The sequence below is a fragment of the Rattus rattus genome, chromosome 8, assembly GCF_011064425.1.
Source record: "Rattus rattus isolate New Zealand chromosome 8, Rrattus_CSIRO_v1, whole genome shotgun sequence".
NCBI classification, from domain to species: Eukaryota; Metazoa; Chordata; class Mammalia; order Rodentia; family Muridae; genus Rattus; species Rattus rattus.
Genome location: NC_046161.1, coordinates 65458727 through 65480056, shown reverse-complemented (window position 1 = coordinate 65480056; position 21330 = coordinate 65458727). Strand labels below are relative to the sequence as shown.

Genomic DNA, 21330 nt, shown 5'->3' with positions numbered 1-21330 from the left:
TTATATACCCAAGTCTCCAGGTAGAAAATAACTGGGAAGCACAGTGGGAGACCCTGGCTCGTGACTACCTGGCTCTGACTTCGGTAACAAAAGACCCACTAGAGATCTGAATAAATTAGGGAGAAACTCCGAGAAGGCCAGCCTAAATCTCAAGGATAAAGGCTGAGGAAGTAAAAGGCAGAAGTAAATTGACCACCACCCAGGTGTGGTCCAGGTGTGTCAGTTCCACATGCATCAGCCGGGCTCAGCAGAGGTCATGCAGTGGAGACACCGGGTGTTTACTACTGGTCTTTTCGTCCTGTGCCGTAAATACATGGGAGAGGCCTCTGTCCAACAATCCCATGACTTTGTGGCCATACAGTTACAAAGTGGCCAGGCCCAAATCCAATATGGCACTACAAGCTGGGAGGTCCAGGGCTCTGTTTTAATGGGAGAACTAGAAAATAACCAACTGTCTGCTAAAAGGAGCTTGCTTGGACTATGGCACATTTGCACAAGGGAGTATTGCAGTCAGAAAAATGAATTGTACACTGGCATAGAAGGAGCAGAATTGATTCTGGAGAGCAAAACTAGTTTGACCTAGTAAATACCTCACTTTTAGGAGGAAAACCATATACACATCTACTCATGAGACTCCTAGAGGAGTGTGTTCCAACTCTAGTTATCTCTGAGGCCAGGAGTTATGAGATTTTGACATTTCATCTAAATGTTTATGACTTTTAAAATTAATATGATTTTATATTCAGAAAAAAAAAAAGGTTACCACCCCTAGCCTCCAAAATGAGGGAGAAAGTAGAACAGCAAGATGCAATGGTAATTTGAAGTAAAACAGCTTTGAAAGAATGTTTTCAGCATAAGAGAAACTTGGGCTTGTTTTGGGCCTGGGATAGAAGCCAGTTTAGGAAGGGGGTGAGGCAACTGTTAACTGGCTGTCCCACAGAGGAGGCAGGGTTAGGAGCCAGAATGAGGGCTCACTGCAAGAAGAGGACAAAGGAGAAGAAGACAGAAACAAAACTGGGGCACATTTTTGAGGAGGAACATGAAAGGAATTATAGCCAATGAACCCTATTTCTTCTTCTATGGGATCTCAGGGGCAAAAATCAGCTGCACTCGGAGAACAAGCAATAGGAACTGAAGGGCCTTGGGGAGGCAGCGCCCGCTGTGGAGAAGGAAGCAGGGTGGGATCTGGATGGTCAAGTGTGCTCAAGACTCCCTGGGGTCCGGCCCCACAGAGACGGTTGATTATACCTCCTGGCAAAACCCAGAGCCATCAACATCAAAGGTTAACTGGAGACACAGCAGTAATACTAATGCTGTATCATAACTACCCATCACAGGGGAAGTCAATACAATTATATGAGTTTCCCTCATATCGTCCAGCTGTCTGAGGAGAGAAGACTTGAGAAAAACCCATGGCCAAGCGTACCCAGAGTTGGGCGTGGGTATCAAGGGTATAGACCAGAGCCAGCAGGTCAGTGGAACTCAAGATGCAGGTAAGTGCACCTGTGTCACAGAGCCAGGCTCACTCACTAACAACTAGGTGGAGAGGGAGGCTGGCTTTTCGAGAATGATGCCAGGCAGATTTCAGAAGCAGTATAGACGAAAAACAAAACAAAACTAGGAATGGACCTTTCAATCATCGGTGAGATGAATCGCAGTGTTAAAGATTGTGTGAGAGGAATGGTCCTGGGATGTGACATCATTTCCAAGTGTGAACGGGCAGCGCTAGAATAGAGCTAGAGCTAAACAATGCAGGGGAAGTCAAAAAGATGAGGTCAGGGTATGAGGTGGTCCGATTCGTGAACAATTGACCATCTCATGAGTGGGCAAAGTTAGGTACGCAGAAGAGAATGCTGGAGTCAGGGAAGGTCACATCCAGATGGGATTAAATGTGCTCCAGGGGCTAGGCTTTGACATTCAGTATGGCACAAGTTAGGACTGTTGATAGCCGAATGGGGCGAGGTGTTGGCAAGTGTGGAACAGCCTTCCAGGGGTTTGGTTCAGTGTACCTGTATTTTCTTGGATGGGATAGTCCTTTGCAGGAACTTTTCACTTAGACTATTATTCCTTAGCAGAAGAGATCTGGTTTTTAATAACCAGTGCCTAATGCTCTGTCTGATGCATGGCCAGTATTTAGTGAAATGTGTTCCTAAATGGATGAGAGAGGGTTGGTTGGATGGATAGATAGATGCATGAACGGATGGCAAGAGGGCTGCACAGAATGGAAAATGGATGGATGGGATACGATGCAATCAGATGGCCGGGATGGTATGGATTGACTGATGGATAGATAGCATAGACAGGTGGTCGGACAGATAGATAGATGGATTGACAGGTGGATGGAATGGGACCAATTGACTAATGACTACATGGATGGAAATTACCAGTGCCCCATGTATCCATTTAGAACATTAAAGGGGAGAGTGTTTCTGTCCCTCCCAAGGTGAAGGGCAGAGTGATGTTCACTGCTTTCCCTCTTAGGGTACTTGGGCGGTTTGCTTGGTGGCTGGAGACAGAAGTGGGAAGTTCTGTTTGATGAATGAGTTACGGTGATAGGGAATAATAGACGATAACTAACCCCCTTCACCTGAGCGTGACATAGACCGCCCAATCTCTACTTCTGGGCTCTTCACTCTCCCACCCGATCAGTCCTAATGGCTTCATCGATCACCTCTCTGAACACAGGCATCTTTTGCATGTGGGCCCACTACTTCCTATCTCTCTCAGGCATGTGCGGTTCCACATCACACAATCTCCACTGCAGTCCTGGGCTTCTCCAGGGCTAGCACTGTGTGCCACCTCTCCCAGCCGGCTAAGGACCTAGCAAGGAACTATGACAGTTTCTTTTATTTTCTATGTCTAACCCACCACCCCTTCCATTTCAGGACACAAGGAACTCTTAAACGGCTTCTTCTACTTCTTCATTATGAAAACTGCCACTCAGCTTTAGAATCATGGAACACCCCTACATGAATCTACATGTGGCAATTTAGGGCTCCCTTTTAATCCCCTCCCAACTCACAGCTCGGATTGTCTTTTTAATTGGTTGGGTTTGATCACTAATAGTTTAATGTAGGAATTTAGGGCATTCTGCTTACTCTCACTATCACCCCTGCCATTCTTCTTCCTCCCCATAGCACCCCAACATCTTTGTCTTGTTTGTGACCCATTCATTTGTTGTTGTTTTGTTTCAGGACAGGGTTTCTCTGTGCCCTGACTGTCCTGGAACTTGCTCTTGCAGCCAGGGCTGGCCTTGAATTCATAGATCTGCCTGCCTCTGCCTCCTAAGTGCTGGGATCACAGGTATGAGCCAGGCCAGCTTGGCTTGTGACCCATTGATTTTAACGGGGACCGTCTGTGTGGCCAATGGTTTAGGACTGTGCCCTAGAGCCTGATGGGCAACCATGGGTGGCTAGTAGTTTGTCAGGGACAGCTAGGGGAGGATGATCTTTTTAAAAACCCAAAGATCTGATGACCTCATTGGCCCCACCTAATCTACTCCAATGATTTATGACGCTTTTAACCTGACACACAATTTACAAGGCTCAGTGCAGTCTTGTTTTCCCATTCTTCACACTGTTCCTTCCTTCGCCCTGGAGACTAACTACAGTAGGTGTTTCTCTGGTTCTTTGGTAGGTGTCATGCTGCCCCCCCCCTCCCAACCCTCAGAGCCTTTCACACCCACTTCCTTCCCCATTTTATGAGTAACCCCTGTGCTTCTTGATCAGCTCAGACATAACTTCCTGGGAGACACTGCAGAGATCTCTCCAACAAGGGGGACTATGTATTTGCCCATAGAAATACAGCCCCCATCGGCAGAGCATGTGCCCTCGGCTGCAGTTGTCTATGCGTGCCTGTGTGATTATTTCCTATGTTGGTCTTCCTCATACCTGGCCCTGTGACAAGCAAGACCGCCCTGTGCTTTCGCTACAGGCAGTGCTTGGCACACAGAAGTGTGCCATAAATATTTGTCAGGTGAGTGAGCGTGGACTCTGAAGAACATGCTTTGTGTCTTATTAGCTGAAGTCAGAGCAATAAAGTCCTGCTCCTCTGGTCTAGCCACCGGGACTTGGGCATAATGTGGTCATAGGAAACTCTCCAAGACAAAGCTATATCCATGATCACCTAACCAGGAGTGAGAGCAAACCTGGTTTTTTTTTTGTTTTTTTTTTTTTTTATCCACACCCTCACCATGATCATTTAATCAGGAGTTAAAGCCAAAATGCTAGATTTTTTTTTTCTTTAAATAATGTGACCTCTTGGGTTTGAATTGTAAACTTTCCTACAGCTTGGGTGTTTGATCGTGCCACTGGGCTCTTCCCAGCAGCTCTCCTCACATCCTCTCCTCCCCCTCTCCAGCCTGCCTCCTCAGCTGGAAATGATTGAGGACCTCCTGCAAAGGTAGGGGAGGGCCCTGAAAGGGAACAGGGCAGGCTGCTCTGTGGGAGGGAGGGAGGGAGGGGGCGTAGCATGGGTTCCAGTCAGTGGACCGCCTGGAGGTGTTTAGAGACTACTGCCTTGAATCCCATCTTTTCAGACAAACCAGCCTTGGAAATCAGGGCTTGCCTATTGGTCAGGATAAGAAGCTACTATAAAATGTAGTCTGCTGCCTGTAAGGCTGTTAATTCATCGGATCTAAACTAGATACCTTAGTGGGGCATAGTTACCCCTTTCTTCTTTAATTGGGATGGGATTGCCTGCCAGGGGGCTAGAATTCCACCCCTCTGGTGTGTATTGCTGCTTTCTCTGTCCTTCTGGTTCTGGTTCTTGAATCCTAAATTTTGCTTAGCAGACAGTGAGTTTCCATCTTGTCCCATAAACACCTTTAACACCTCTCTCTCTCTCTCTCTCTTTCTTTCTTTCTTTCTTTCTTTTTCTTTCTTTCTTTTCTTTCTTTCTTCTTTCTTTTTTTTTCTTTCTTTCTTCCTTTCAAGGCAGGGTTTCTCTGTGTAGCCCTGATTATCCTGGAGCTCGTGTTCACCAGTCTGGGGCCTTGAACTCACAGAGATCAACCAGTTTCCGCCCCACAGCACTGGGATTAAAGGCAGTACTAACCAGTTGTCCCATAAACTTATATTGCAGAGCCTTTAAACTGCCTTCCATATGTTAATTTAATTATCTCTAGAGCCCTTCTTAGAGACTTCAGTAGTCACCTGAATTCCCTGAGCCACTACTAGTAAGGGGCTAATGTCTTATACTCTCTAGGTTTGGAAGAAAGCCTTCAGCAGAGAGCGTTCACAGTGAAGGCATCCATACCCGATTTAACCATTCTAAATTACACCCAAACTGCCCACTTCCGAATAGGAGAAAACAAATCATCAGAAGGCTGGAATTGTGTAACACACAAATCTCTTCTGGACCGAGGCCCATCTCTGGTTTGGCAACACAACCAAAGCAGCATCTCTTTTCTCATCTCCTGGAAAAAAAAAAAAAAAAGAAAGGCAACAGAGAAAAAGTAGCCAGAGACCAGAGAATAAAGGTAATGATTAATCTATCGGGTACAAAAAGGATCATTTCGAGGATTTGGGATTATAGCTCATTCAAACAATTAGCAGTGAGCAGGGAGGGAGGGGCTGACAGCAGAGGCAGACAAGGATTAAGTCACAGCTCCAATTGGGACAGGCCCTCACACCGTCAAGTATCTCTCTAGTCACCTCCAGAGATCCGTGTGGGACTAATCGGGTTTTTGTTTGTTTGTTTGTTTTTGGTTTGGTTTGGTTTTAATGTGGTGGTGAAGGCAGGGAACAGAGCAAGCAGACCTTGGTGGAAAGTGTACCTCTGGCAGAAACCCCAAGATGCCTTCTGAGAAGGACGGTGCCAAGAAGAGCCTCATGCAGAAGCTGGCCCTGAAGAGCCGGATAGCGAAGGAGACACTCTCCGAGTTCCTGGGCACCTTTATAATGATTGTGAGTATTTCCCGATTTCCATTTCCCCAATTCTGACCTAACCCCGCCTTCCTGGTTGCCAAGCTTCTGGAGCAGGGCATTTGTTTGTTTTCTCTGATTATCAGATCCAGTCCCTTCTAGGAGGTAGCAAGTTACTTTCTAGGTTGCTTGGCTATTTGGTGGCCGCGCCATAAGAACTTCGTTTGCTCTTAACGTGTATCCAAAACAGTTGCTAGGAGTGGAGATGGGGGAGGGGGGGTACTTCTTCATTTTAAAGTGTCTTAAAGTGGCTTTTATGATGAAAGAGGGAGTTGCTAGGTATTTCTTCGAGTTGAAGAACTGATCCGTGTGCCCCAGCTTGCTTCCAATTGGTGGCTGACTCACCTGAAACAAGGCATTGATGGCCAATAAATACGGAGAACGTGGAGCAGGCTGCCAAGAGAGGTGCCTGGAAGTTTTGCTTGCTTCATTTATGATTTATTTATGTGTGCATCTGAAAACACCCTGCTGGGGTCAGCTCTCCTTCCGCCACATGGGCTCCGGGGATGGATGGAGCTGGAGTCCTCAGACTTGGCGGCAGGCACTTTATCTACTGAGCCATCTCTGGACCTACTTAAGTCAATCAGAACTCGGGGTTGGTGTGGTGTGTGTAGCCCTGTGTCGGTTTCATATAATGTCCCTCCTTTGACTTAACTTGGCTTCAGCAAATCTCTCAAGATCTTTAAATAGACAGTTATAAGAACTTCATAGAGGTAGATGTGGACAGGCAAATCTCTGAAGGAGATTTGCTCAGCTGTTAAATAAAACAAAACAAACAAACAAACAAAATAGAATGGAGACCAGAAAGTTACTGAAGTGGCGTGAGCGCCGGCCGCAGGCTTTCTAAGTTCTACCGTTCTCCGGGCCATTTGTAAAGAGAAGATTATTGTCATGGGACAATTATTTCGATTTAATTTTTTAGAACGTACACACGCCAGAGAGAGAGAGAGAGAGAGAGAGAGAGAGAGAGAGAGAGAGAGAGGCAGAGAGAGGCAGAGAGAGAGAGAGAGAGACAGAGAGAGAGAGAGAGAGAGAGAGAGAGAGAGCCCTATTCCAGGCATAATTTCAGCTTCTCAAGATTCTAGAAGACTGTCTTTAAATTGTACATATAAGAAAAAAAAAGTCCTAGGCTTTGGATCATTGAGAAGGAAAGGGTTGGATGTATACAGTCGGGACTGGGAGAAATAAAAACAGTTTTTTCCTTCTTACCTTTCCCTTTCTGGAAGCTCCTTATTTTTCTTACTGTGGTCAAGGTCAGGACTTAGGCCTGGTTGGTTAGAAGGGAAAAAGAGGGAAAAAACAAAAGCTCCCAAGACGTCTTTTCAGTCAGAGCTTCCGGGAAAATTGCCGCCAGCCAGATATGGAGATACTGGAGATTTTTGTTGTTGTTGTTGTTGTTGTTGTTGTTGTTGTTGTTTGTTCTTAAATAGGGTCTCATTATTTAGCTCCAGTGGGCCTAGAATTCACTCTATAGGTCAGACTGGCTTCAAATGCAAAGAGATCCACAAGCTTCTGCTTTCAGAATGCTAGGATAAAAGGTGCACATCACCACGCCCATCCTGGGTCAAGGTGTTTGAAAATCTGAGCTTATAAAGAGTTGTCTGCAGTCTGCCCTGAGCCTACAGTGACTTACGAAGAGAAGCAAAGCAATGCCTGTGTCACCTCAGTGCAGAAGACGAAGAGGAAGGGAGCTCGACTTCCTTTTCTGTAACTGAAAACATTTTAAAGCCCTTCCTTGTTTCTTAAGAATCTGTTTCATAATCCCATTACACACTAAGACGATGAAAGCTACTTTAGCCCGTCACCCTTGAGATCTTGAAGCCCTGTGCCATCTTCCCCCACGGTACAATTGTCCTGCTACTATTGTCCTGCTTCCTTCCCTAAGGCTGGCCCCAGATACTTGAGGTTGCCTTCCCCAAGGCTAGAAATTCTCAATCTCCACCCTCCCCTGCCCTTTTCAGGCTTGCTGTAAAAGAATTTCCCAGATCTAGCCCGTGTGATAATAGGTCATAAGACCCTCATTTCAGAAAGACCCAGCCTCATAGTCTGGAAGAAGGAGTGTCACTATAGAGGGGCAGAGAAGAATCTGGATAGACAAGCTTGCCGGCTTCCCACTCAGGGACTTTTATTAACTTGTTTTTGGATGATTGGAATCAACCCCAAGGCCTTGTGTACACGACATTCAGATACTTTCCCTCTGAGCTATGCCTTCTAGCCCTAATCTGGTTATATAGCCTTAGCCACTTCTTCACTTGGCCTTCATGCCTCAGTCTTGGTCTATGTAGTAAAATCTCCACATAAAGACAGCCAAACATGGAGGGTCCTAGAGGGTGGATGTAGAACCTGCATTTCTTCTCTTATTCCTCAGTCTTTTTTCCTTTGTACCCCTCTCCCAGAATCCTTTAGAATAAACCTGTAAACTCAGGATTCCCCTGAGTTCTGTGAAATGTACAAGTCAATGAATGGTAGGTAACCCAAGGAGAGACTTGTAGGAATTTCAAATTAGGATCGAATCAATCAGTCAGAAACACAGGTCAAACAACCTGCAGGTACCTTACCAAAAGTATCTGCAGTGAGGCAAGGTCACTCTTGAGGCTTGAGCACTCACCGGGTAGATCCTGATGCTATCTATCTCCATACGAACTGTGTCACTGCTGAATATCATTGATGCCTGCTGCAGACTAGACTGATCGCTGACTGGGAACAACTCCATGGATCTGTGGTCACTGTGTTCTGTGTTGACTTCCATGGAATGAGAACAGTGTCACCCACACAGACCAACGATTCCAGGCAGAAGCTAGACACAGGCTATCCAAATGCTGCATGGTAGAAAACTGAGCCTAATTCTAGCCAAAGGCAATTCTGTCATGAATTCCAATTGACATCATATAGTTATTTGCCAAAGTAAAAGTTGGTATAATCTAGAACTTTGGTTGTTGTGTTCTGTTTTGTGTAAGCCTGAAAAGGAAGTGCAGATAAAAAGTGTAAGTTTTTAAACAACAAATCCCCTGAGAGTTGGAAGCTAGATGCCACCTTGGAGAAGGGACCAGCCTCATTCAGAGAGTCTAACTAGTACTAGTACTCTTCCTAAATTACTAAGCTCCCAGCATGTAGCAGCCCCATGGTAGAGTGGTGCAGTGGATTAGCCTCCTAAATTACACTCACGAGCTGTCTATTACATTCACTGATGTGCTAAAGTCAGGCGCCCCTCCCTCCCAGCCCAGATAGCCCTTCCCTCTGAAGTCTATTCGTGTAGTTCTGAGGGTTGCTGGGATCTTCAGTCCTAGCTTCCCCACTTAGTGGCCAACCCTATGAGGAGATATTTCACTGAGATTCATCTCAGCTCATTTTTCCATTAAACCTGGACAGAGTCCTCCCTATTGGAAACACACACTTCTGCTTAGGGTCACCCCAGTACGTTATTTCGTATCTATCAGCAAATGCAAATCTTGCCTGGCTTTTTCTAGTAAAGATTTGCCCACTGACAAGGCCTGGGAGGAGAACACTGGAAAAAATGGAAGAGGCTAGACACATCACTCCCACCTTGCCTGATCCCTGGGGTCTGAAGCCATCCCAGAATCTGCTTCTTGAGGGGCCCCTTCACACTCTTTCACACCATAATTGAAATGGCCAAGGAGGCCTGGTACAGTAGTCCTCAGGAAAGAAAAGGCTCTTTGTCAACTGTGGCTCCAAGCAAAACCAAGCAAGTCATAAGCTAAGGAATGAGGCAGAATCTGGCCTGTTAGACATGGGGACCTTTCAGAGAGAGGCCTTTTATCCTTAGTGACGTTAGGGAAAGGTTGCCAATCTGTCTCCCTCTTGCAGAGGGAAGGGTTAAGCATTTTGAGCTTAACTATCCGTGTAAGACAGTTCTGAGGAAAAGAGCATGTGGTAAGGTCCCCAGGTGTATCAGGTTGCTTAGACAGTTAATTACCAAGATGGCCATATTTATTACTGACATGAGTTCATAGTTATACCAGTAATAACCTGTTGTAGCTAACAGTTTCTTTTTTATCTTTCATAAACTGTTAAGCAAGGGGAAGGTTTAGGCCTCAACGAGCTAAAGGCACTAAAAAGGAGTTCTTTCTAATTTGGGGTCTTAAGCTTATCATTTCCCTTCTTAACCAAGGCTAGGGAAACTGTATGGTAGATTAGACATCCCTACCCCTCCCACCCCACTACTTTCTTCAGCATTTCCATAGACAGAAGCTGGAATGTGCTCATGGCCATAAGAATTGGATGGTAAATGGATGGCCAGGCTGATGGTACTAGACATGGCACCCAGGACACCCAGTGTCTTCACCTCTCCTGAGTTCAACAACAACAACAACAACAAAAACAAAAAAGACTGTTTATGTGAGTGGACACACACGAAACGCAAGAAGGAGGGAACCAAAGACGGGAATTGTTTGCAGCTGGGCTTGCAGCATGGGACTAGCAAACTGCAGAAGCTGCTTTAGTCCTAAGATTCCCAGGGGAGCTAGCAATGTCCGGCTGCCTCCGGCTGCACTTCTCAGCTGCAGTTATGGTATCAAACAATGAGTTTAGTCTCCCTGAGTCTCAAAAGGAGCTAACGCTGTCACAGAGGTGAGAACTGAATGTACTGGACACATAAAGTCCCTGGCACCCGAAATGGTAGTAGAATTCTGGCTTCTCTTCCCCATTCTTACCTGGGGCTCCCACCTCTGTCTCCCCCTGGGCATCTTCCAATGGCTTTTCTCTGCATCTTCCACAGAGCTCTGCACAAACACAAATGGGACCCACAAAAAAAATGAAAATCTCTTCCTCCACCAAACTTCCTAGGACCCGTCACAATTTGGCACTATTTCTCCTAGAGGCTATGGTTACCTTACACTCTTCTGTGTACTCCACTCTCTTTCCATAATTTTTAGGATTTTTTTGATGCAAAGCTCCTCTTACCCTGGATGCTGAGGAAAATGTTCCAGAAAGCTTCCTCTTCAGGAAGGGTATTTTTCTGAGGTGGAAGTTATGGGCAGTGGGGAAGACCAGTAATTTTTTTCTAACTACCAAAATTTCTCCCATGTTAGAGACCTATCTTTTGGCATCTCATGAGTGAAAAGAAAGCATAACTGCTTTAAATAAACACAATGCCCTTGATCTGTGCCCTGGAAGGAAATGAAAAGCAATTGTCCTGGAACACAGAATGCAGAGGGGTAGGGATGTGGGCAGCATAGACTGCAGACATCACAGATCCCACGGATCCTTGTTGTTGCTCTCCTCCATGACTGGCCCCTCTCTGAGAGCAGGTTTCAAGTTCTACTCTAGGTAGATTCTTGGTCAGACCTACTGGTCAGAGAAGTTGTTACCATAAAGTGCATGTGTTCTAGTCTGCAAGTGCAGACTTCCTATCAAGGAGATTTTCAAAGAGTATGTGGTCAGCATTTCAAATGAAATAGTCAAGGTCTTAAAAATTCAGCCTCCTGATTAAAGGAGACATCCATTTCATCGGGCATAGTCCAATGAAATTCTGGTCTACTAAGTTACTCAGAAACACTGGGTACTAAGATAAGGGTGAATAGGCACGTGTTGATTGATCCTTTTTTGTTGAAAGAGGAGCTGATGCAATTCTGTGTTCTTTGAATCCACCTAGAGCCAGCAGCCCGGCCTTAGGCCCGTGGGCTCCCTCTGTGCCTTTTCCTCCTATGAGCACAGAGCGTTCCCATTTGGACTCTGCCTTGTTTCAACCATTCCTGGAAGACAGAGGAAGGAAACCAACCAGATCAGTTTGTCCAGATAAAGAAACGGGAATAGCACCCTTAAGTCTTTCATCCACAATTCCCCAAGTCCTTGGATACAAGGGCAGGCCTTGACATTCTGACTGCAGCCATTCCTAATACACCACGATTATTAAACACCAGAGATGTCACATGATCACAACTCAGAGCAGATAATATGATTGTGGCTGTGACATTTACTAGAAGGTCTACTAGCAGTATGGGGATGTCTTTGTTTTCTGCCAACATACTCTAAAGCTCTTGCAACACTTGGGTCCTGGGGTGATTCAGCCACCTGTCCATCCGTTCATGGCTCTTAGGGCCCTCTGACCATGTAGTACAACAACTTCCTTTTAGGTTTTCTGTTTTCTGGATTCCCCTTGAGACCTCTACTCCAGACAGCAAGGACAGGGTCTCACTATGTAGTTCTAGCTGGCCTGGAACTTGCTATGCAGACCAGACTGGGCTTGAACTCACAGAGATCTGCCTGCCTCTGCCCCTCGAGAGTTGAGATTAAAAGTATGGGTCATGAATCTCAGCATTAGACCCCCCTTTTGTCTCATGACAAAGAACCTACTGAGAACTGGACCTCAAAGGACCCCTTCCTTGACTCTTCGCTCTTTATGGCTCACTCAGGGCCGTTGTTTCCTTTCCATATACTCTCCTAGCTTATGGTTTTGCAAAACCACTTGAAGCCTTGAATGATGAAGACTGAGGGTGACAGGAAGATAGAGCTTCCTGTAGGCCTGTGGAATAGTGTGTCAGAAGTGCCTCCAGTCAGCAGTGCCCTAGCTCATTCAGGCCAAAGATAGTGCTGCAGTGTAGATCTCAAATCTGCCCCTAGCCCGTGTGGTAAAGGCTGTGATGCTATTGAGAGACACAGGTCCCATGGAGGAAGTTAGAGGTCACTGAGGACTCAGATCCTTTCCTTCCTCATTTTGCTTCCTTCACATGTCCCTCCTCGCCGAACTACACCAAAAGCCTGAAGACAAGTGGGCCAAACAAACCCTCAACTTAAACCCCTTAGGGCTATGAGCCAACAGAGCCAACCTTTCTTTATCTTCCCCTCTCTCTTCCTCTGCTTCCTTTCTTGTTTTGCTTTTGAAACAAGGTTTCCTTCATATAGGCCAAGACTGCCTCCATCTTGCTCTGTAAATGAGTTGGCCTCGAGCTGATCTTTCTGCCTTACAGCTTTTGCTGTTGGGATTATAGGCCTGTGTCCCCATGACCAGCAAATGTTGACTCCTTACATTTGTTTCTCCTAGGTATTTTGTTAGAGCAGCACAAAGCTAACCCACACGAAGGGTTTGTCTGAGCTGTCAGGATCCCCGGGCTCCCTCGTGGAGGCTTCAGTCTGGTGTGGGGTCTGGGGTCGGATGCCACCATCTTTCAGATGAGGGACTAGAGACTCACAGTCTCACAGAGCTCTGCTGTGTTCTCCTCCCAGTACAGCAAGACATCTGAACTCTCAAAGTCAGTTCCGCCGACTCCTCCTCATTTGTATTTAATTATTTGTGATTTGTGTGTGATGTGTGTAGTCCTTTGTGTTTCTGCACTTGGATATCTTTAAGGAAGCCTAAGGCCTGAGCTCCGATCCTGTAGAAGAGCTAACTCTTCCTCCACCCATCAGACATATTCCACAGGGGCTGTAGATACAAAAGATAGCAGGCCTTCCTCCATTAAATAGAATAAGGGCAAGAAAGGGTGGGGTGAGTGGTCATCACTCATTAAACACAATTTTTACAACCAGACACACTTTTAAAAAGTCTCTTGAGGCTAGGGTGTTGTTTTCATGCTACTAAGACCTAGTGTGGGTGACTTTCAGTCAGGGCTTAAGTGACTTGCCCAAGCATGTACAATGCAGAGCCAGGATTAGAATCTCTGCTTTCCCTCCGTTGTAGTCAGTGAACATTCCTGGAGATGCGTTTGGATTTGGGCTGCCATTTGTCCGTGCAGTCATGTTACCGCTCTGGCAGCTTTATACATGACGTTGTAGTCTTCCTGCCCTTTGGGTTTAGGTAATGGAATTTGAGGGAGTTACTTCACCTGTGCCAAGAACTCATGAGCTGCTCTCCACAGGCCACATTCCTGTAGTGGGCGTCTTTGTACAAGTCTCCTGTACACGCGTGCAAGCGTTTCTCTGTGTCTAGGTCTGTTGGCTTCTACAGTACCAGCTTCTGAAACTCGATGTGTGTTTTTAAGGTTTCTCGACAAAGTGACTTCAGATTTGTGCTTCCAGTTGCAACCTGTGATACTTTTTCATTTTCCTTTTTTTTTTTTTCAAGAATGGGCACTGTTGTTAATAAAAGGATAAAGGCGAGTGGGGATTATGTTCTATGGAGGTCTGGGGAAGGGGGTGCCTCACCAGGCCCATGCTGAGACATCCCTTCCCCTGAGGGACCAGCCACACCACCAACTGACCGTAGAGTATAGAATAGAATTTATTCAGGGCATGGGGAGGGGAGTTAAGAGAATAGTAGGGCAGAGAAAGAGAGAGAAACAGAGTAGAGAAATAGAAGAATAGAGGCCGGCCATGAGCATGTGAGCACACAGAGAGAAGGGGGAGGGGAATGGGGAGAGAAGGGACAAGGGGGAAGAGGGTGAGAGCAAGAGAGTGAGGAGGGGGCAAGTAGCCCCTTTTATAGTGTCAGGCAAACCTGGCTGTTGCCAGGTAACGGGAGGTGGAGCTTAGACAGAATGCTAGCAGGTGCTAATGTCCTGTTTTCCTCCTTTTTTCCCCCTCACTCACTTGAAAGATAGGACAGAGAACTTCAGTAGTAATTTTCATCTAGCCTGGTATGATGCTCATTTTCACACACTCTGAACCATCAGGTTTTTCTCTCCTTGTGAAGATACATGTATTTCAGGACAATGCATGCTCCCTGCTCTTGTCTTCTGACCAATTCTCTTTGGGATTTCAAACATTTTCTTCCCAGTTATAGGATGTGGATATTTTAGAATCAGACACTAAAGATATCCTATGGTTTATCAAGGTCAACTGCTTCTTTTACTCATATTTAGAGCTCTGAGTCAGTCTTCTTTATTTTGATGTGTGTTGTACAATAGGTGTCTGTCATCCCTGTCTGGAAAGACAGCGTGCTGGCCCAGCCTCATTTCTGAGCAGACTCTCTGTTCTTCATGGATCCAGATGTCATCTCTGTCATATCCCAGGTCACATATGTGTGTGTTTCATTTCTGTGTATAGACAATCAGATTGAACAATGTGACTAATGTCCAGACTTGCACAAATGCCACATATTTTTGTTACAAATTACATATTTCTGACAACTTTTTTTTTTTTTTAAAAAGATTTATTAATTTATTATATATAAGTACACTGTAGCTGTCTTCAGATACACCAGAAGAGGGCATCGGATCTCTTTACAGATGGTTGTGAGCCACCATGTGGTTGCTGGGAATTGAACTCAGGACCTCTGGAAGAGCAGTCAGTGCTCTTAACCGCTGAGCCACCTCTCCAGCCCTTCTGACAACTTTTTAAATTGTCACTGTCAACATTGTCAACCTTTTATTTCTCTGTATGAACTGCAGAATCAACTTATTGAGTTCCTTAAGAGAAAATATGAGTTAAAGTTATGCATCACTCTAGATACAACTGACACGTTCAATGCTGAGTTTTCTCATCCGTGAACATGGAAGTGGATCTATCATTAGTTGAATTTTCACTAGAATTTTATACTTTGTATTAGTCATATACATTCTAAAATAGGGTTAGTTTTTTTTTTCCTATTGTCAAGGATTTTTCCCTCAGAGGCTAAGGAAGACTTTGCTACTTTCAGTTCCTTAAACACTTGGTTTCTTCTGTCACATTTTTGCAGTTTGAGCTTCTTGTGTGATGTCAGTAGAAGCCTTAACAATGTTGTCAACTTCATGATCTTTGGTTATTAAATATAATAATCCCTGGGGGATGCTGGAGAATACAGTAACTTCAAAAGAATTCTTATTTAGGACTGATTTAAAAACTTTTTAAGAGTACAATTTCTACAGTTATTAAGCACACAAATTTATGTAAGTCTTTGAGATAAACAAGTGAGTCCACTTTATCTGCTCATATGGTCAATTCTGTTGATAAACAATTTTAGCAGGGTTGGGGATTTAGCTCAGTGGTAGAGCGCTTGCCTAGCAAGTGCAAGGCCCTGGGTTCGGTCCTCAGCTCCGGAAAAAAAAAAAGAAAAAAGAAAAAAAGAAACAACAACAACAACAAAAAACCCAAACAATTTTAGCACCAAATAAGTCCTACATTCTTGATACTAATCCCTAATTAACTGTTTTATTAAAGTTAGGATCATAATTTTAAAAGATTTGGTTTTTTATATATGTATGAATATGACCATTTTGCCTGCATATATGTGTGTGTGTGTGTGTGTGTGTGTGTGTGTGTGTGTGTGTGTGTGTGTGTGTATCATGTGCATGCATGGTGTTTCCAGAAGAGGGCACTGAATTCCCTGGAGCCAGAGTTGCAGGTGGTTGTCAGCTGCCATGTGGATGCTGGGAACCAAACCTTCCTCTGGAAGAGCAGCCAGTGCTCTCAACCACAGAGCATCTCACTATCCCCAAATATATCATATTTTATATATATTGTCCTTGTCTACTTTTATTACTAAGGTTGCTTTAGGCCCCTGAAATGGGTTGGAATTCTTTCTCTCCTACCTATTTTGCAAAATGCTTGATTTTTATTATATTTTATTTCTTTATCTTGTAGATGTATGGTCATGCACATGTGTGGAAGCCAGAATAAATTTTGCCAGTTCTTGCCTTCCACTGTGGGGGTCCCAGAAATTGAACTTATGTTGTCAGATTTGGCAGCAAGTGCCTTTACCTTCTACACACACACACACACACACACACACACACACACACACACACACACACACACACACCCACACACACACACACCCACACACACACACACATACACACACACACACACACACACAAACACACACACACACACACACACACACACACACACACACACACACACATGCACACACACACACACACACACACACACACACACACACATACACTGGGGGAAGGAGAGAGAAAGAGGAGAAATGAGGAGAGGGAAGATGTCTTTGAAAGTCAGAGGTTCCGTTTAGATTTTTGTTCTTGATGGGAATCAGTGTCTTTATCTAAGGAATTCAGCCAAGTGTGGGGCACACACCCACGCTCCTAGCTCTTGGGAGGTGAAGTCCAGGAGGTTCAGGATTTCAGGTCCTCCTGGGCTCCATGGTTAGCGTGAAGCCAACCAGGGCCATCGGAGACCCTTCTTAACAAACAAACAAACAAACAATCAGCCCCCAATAAATTAGAAAAGGAAGGGAAAGATAGAGACATTGTGTCTCATTTGCTGTCTTACATATACATTTCAATGTGGCTAACGAATCTACATAGCTTTCTCTGGCTCTGACAATCTCCTGAGCCTGGCGGCCGCGCCTGCTTTCCAGCTTTCTCACCGGCTTCTTCGCTTTCCGCTCTAGTAGTATCTGTTCTGACCGTTCCGTCTTCACGGCCTCCACAGCCTCCTTCACCCCACGTCTGCCTCCCTCGTGGGGCCTTTGTGTGCTTTGAGTGCTTGGCCTGGTGTTTTTGAAGCTCTTTAAGGTCCTAACTCTGATCATCCGTTCCCTCCCATTAATCTTGTTTCATATCTCAATTCCCCATCAGTATCCTTTTCAGTGATTTTAAAAAGATAGAACAACTTTTATTTCTCCTTTGATAATTCCCTTCAAGGAAACAATCCCACACATTCCAGTTTCCCACCTCCTCCCACCGGCACCTCCCTTCAAACCCTCTCTCCTTTTACTTTGTTGATTCTATCAGTCAAAACTTACTCTCAACTACTGACTCATTTTCTAATTTAAAAAACAATAGGGACTGGAGAGATGGCTTGGTGGCTAAGAGCACTGACTGCTCTTCCAGAGATCCTGAGTTCAAATCCCAGCAACCACATGGTGGCTCACAACCATCTGTAGTGGGATCTGATGCCCTCTTCTGGTGTGTCTGAAGACAGCTACAGTGTACTTATATATAATAAATAAATAGATCTTAAAAGAAAAAGAAAAAATGAGTTGTTAGTTCCTTTTTTATTACAGTATTAATTAGGATTAAGTTCTCAATATCAACCTGTGCAGTGTGCTGCTGTTAACTATCTACAGCTTGACAGTGTTCCTGAAGCCCTAGGCCACCGAGTGCTTTTGCTAAGCTCTTCCTGCTCTGCCCTCACTCTCTGGATACAGTTTATGTTATTGGATGCCATTTCTCACTTGAGTGACCAATTGTACCTGTTTGGGATTTGCTGACACCAGGTGTGTTGAGCGTGTGGTGGCCAGAGCGTCCCAAGCCTCAGGACTGTCTTGTGTGCACATCTCAAAGAGTCATTCCCCCCTACATTTTCGCCTGGTATGAGAAACAGCCACAAAAGTGAAATCTTTGTCTGGCCCTTGCTCCTGCCGGAAAAGTAGACGTGGGACAAACGTGCCTCCCCCTCTGTGTGGATGTGCGTGCTCCTTGCTAAGTGACCAACTAGTGACTTTATAATAGGCAGGCGTCTTCCAGGTTTCTCTTGTTTCTGTTTCAGGTCTGTTATCAGCCTTGAGGTCCTTAAAAAACTATATGTCTTTGGTAGATAATATTAGAATTCAAAAAAATTAATTCTAAGATTTTTTTCTATTACATGACTGAATATATATTCATTCTTCATCTTCAGTATAAAGACCTGCCATTTTTGCCAGTCATAGCTATTACCTTTGTCACCTTGACTTTCTTGTGGTCTGTTTCTGGAAATGAACTGCGGGACTTTCTCCATCTTTGCATTTATTTGTTTTGTTGAGGGGGCGTTTCTCTAGACCAGGCTGGCCTCGAACTCATGGAGAGCTGCCTTTGCTCCCACGTGCTGGTGCTGGTATTGCTTTGTATTTCTCATAGCCACTCCCTTCATGCTGAGCTTCCTGAGGTTTTCTTACGTTGGCCTTGCGGTTCACTATCTCCCCGTTCCTCTGTGTCTCATCTGGGCAACACTAGTCAGGGAGGCTTCGGTGCTGTTACTGAATTTTTATTCCTCTAACTTCTCCTCAATGGCCTTTTTCATCCCCTGTGCTTATTTGTCTTTGGCTTTGTCCTTCTAAAGCCCAGAACATTCATAATAGTTTAGAACCCTCCCATCTTCTCAAGATGTTGGGAGCTAGCCATTCTGATTGCTTTGTCTATTGACTTTCCTTCGTGGAGGAGTTTTTATTTGTATGTGGGGGAGTAGCGGTCATAAATGTGTACTGTATTTACACATCGATAATTTTGTTTTCTTTGTGGGGATTTCATATAGTGTCTCACGCTGTGGAGTGCTTCCTCTGACGCAGATTTTCTTTTGCTACTGAGAGATTATCATGGCCTGGAGCTAGGGCTCTGTCAGTGGAGTGGGTGCCTAGCAGACAGGAATCCGGCATTGCATTCCTAGCACCACATAAACTGGGTGTGAATCCCAATTCTACTCCACTCCTAACCATGCAAACTGGGTGTGGCGGTCCACACCTGTGATTTGAGCCTTGTGGAGGAAGGATGATCAGCAGTTCAAGGTCAACCCTGGTTAGCATTGTGTTCAAGGTCAGCCCAGGCTACCTCAACCTCTCGAAAGCTAATTCATTATATATTTTTGTGAAGTAGAAAAATAAAAACAGAAGATGAACAGAAGGAAACCTGCTGCAGAACACTATCCCCTAAGAACCCCTAAGAAACAGCTCTGTGTTTGTTTCTTCTCAAGATGGGATGGGCGAGCACGGATGGGAAGCCACTTCATGTTTCCTCTCCTCAAAACTGGTTCTGTTCAGGTCCTTGGCCCTCAGGCAGCAACTGCTCTTGTTTTTTTTTTCTGTCAGCCACAGCGTGAAGGGACAGGCTTCTTCCCTGGAAGGTTTTAGTTTCCAAGAAGATCTGCCAGGCGGGCGGGCGGGCAGGCAGGCGGGTGGGAGAGTGGCTGTGCATGGGACACAGATCTAGAAGCTGCAGCCTCTGGAGCCACCTGGAGTCCAGCAAAAAGACCCTGCTTGGGAATATCATCTTTTCTTTTGGACTCAGAAAGCCTTTTGTTGTTGTTGTTGTTGTTGTTGTTGTTGTTGTTGTTGACTCTCGAAAGGGAGCTACTTCTTTTTTTTCTAGTTTCCGGAAGTGGGCTCACCTGGTTTTTCTTTGGTGACAGGGTTCCCATTACCTGAGAAAGGAGAAGCCAGGGCTTAGCGAGATGCTGGCTCCTCCACACCCTCAGACTTGGGGAAGATGCAGCGTGTATAAAGACAGTTTTTATTTTTTAAAGATATGTTTTAAGGTATGAGTGCATACGTGTGCGCATGCTCAGGTGAGTGTGGAAGCATGCTACACGTAGTGAGCTTGTGTGGGATGAGAGAACAACTTGATTCTCTCCTTCTGTCCTAGCCAGGGTTTCTTTTCTTTTCTTTTGCTTTTCAATTTACTTATTTTTTCTATATGACTACACTGTAGCTGTCTTCAGACACACCAGAAGAGGGCCTCAGATCCCATTACAGATGATGTGAGCCACCATGTGCTGGCTTGGATTTTGAACTCAGGACCTCTGGAAGAGCAGTCAGGGCTCTTAACCACTGAGCCATCTCTCTAGGCCCCTTAACCAGGGTTTCTATTCCTGCACAAAGCATCATAGCCAGGAAGCAAGTTGGGAGGAAAGGGTTTATTCAGCTTACACTTCTACATTGCTGTTCATCACCAAAGGAAGTCAGGACAGGAACTCACACAGGGTAGGAACTTGGAGGCAGGAGCTGATGCAGAGGCCATAGCGAGGTGCTGTTTACTGGCTTGCACAGCCTGCTTTCTTATAGAGCCCAGTACGCCAGCCCAGGGATGGCACCACACTGGATCTCACAGAGGCATTTCCTCAGGAGAGCCTCCTTTCTCTGTGATAATTCTAGCTTGTGTCAGCTTCTATCACGGGTCCCTGGGACTGAGCTCAGGTCATCATCAGGTTTGGCATCCTGCACCTGTACCTGCTACGCTGTTTCACTGACTCCAAACACAACATTATCGTTACTCTGGAGAATAAAATATGAAGTGCGGGGAAGGAGGCATATCTCTTATGTTTGAAAACTCTTTGTATGCCCCTGTACACTCTCTTAACCAAATCTCCCCCATGAGAGCACTGGCCCCAGTGAAATGTGTCTCTTCCGGATGTTGAAGAACATTGTGAAGTGCTGTGCTGTGAATAACAGTGGTTCACGGGTGGAGGAGAGCATGCTGGCCTTTCTAGATGCACTTGTGAGATTGGGGGTTAAACCAGCTCAAGCAGGAATTGGCAGAAGCCTCCAGGCTGACTATAAAGGGGGAAATAGAATATATTAAGGAGAGCTGGGGCACAGACACTTCCATGTTTGAGGAGCACCTCGTGGGTCAGGTGCTTTGTAGAGAATAGTGCCCTGAGAATCACGGACCCTGGAATAAACCTAGGAGACACACCGGTCCCCAGGCTCCTCTGGCTTGGTGGAGCTTCCAGATTGAAAGCGACAGAGGTTGCGGTGGATGCAAGGGGGCTCCGCAGATAGGGAGAGCCATTCTCAGCAGCGGGCATCTTACATGGCGTCTCACATTAGCACAGGGGCCGACGCTTATCCTAATGACGCGGGCCTTTACAA

The 21330-nt window shown here is 45.4% G+C and overlaps 1 protein-coding gene across 1 annotated transcript in view; it reads left to right on the top strand.

Moving 5' to 3' along the window:
• Positions 1-1079: 1079 nt before the first annotated feature.
• Aqp9 (aquaporin 9) overlaps positions 1080-21330 on the top strand; it is a 40047-nt gene continuing 19796 nt past the window's right edge. The window contains exons 1-4 of the mRNA XM_032911040.1: positions 1080-1493; positions 4289-4401; positions 5206-5479; positions 5733-5906. Of these exons, the coding sequence (XP_032766931.1) occupies positions 5796-5906 (111 nt within the window). The 5' untranslated portion in view covers positions 1080-1493; positions 4289-4401; positions 5206-5479; positions 5733-5795. The remainder of the gene's footprint in view (positions 1494-4288; positions 4402-5205; positions 5480-5732; positions 5907-21330) is intronic.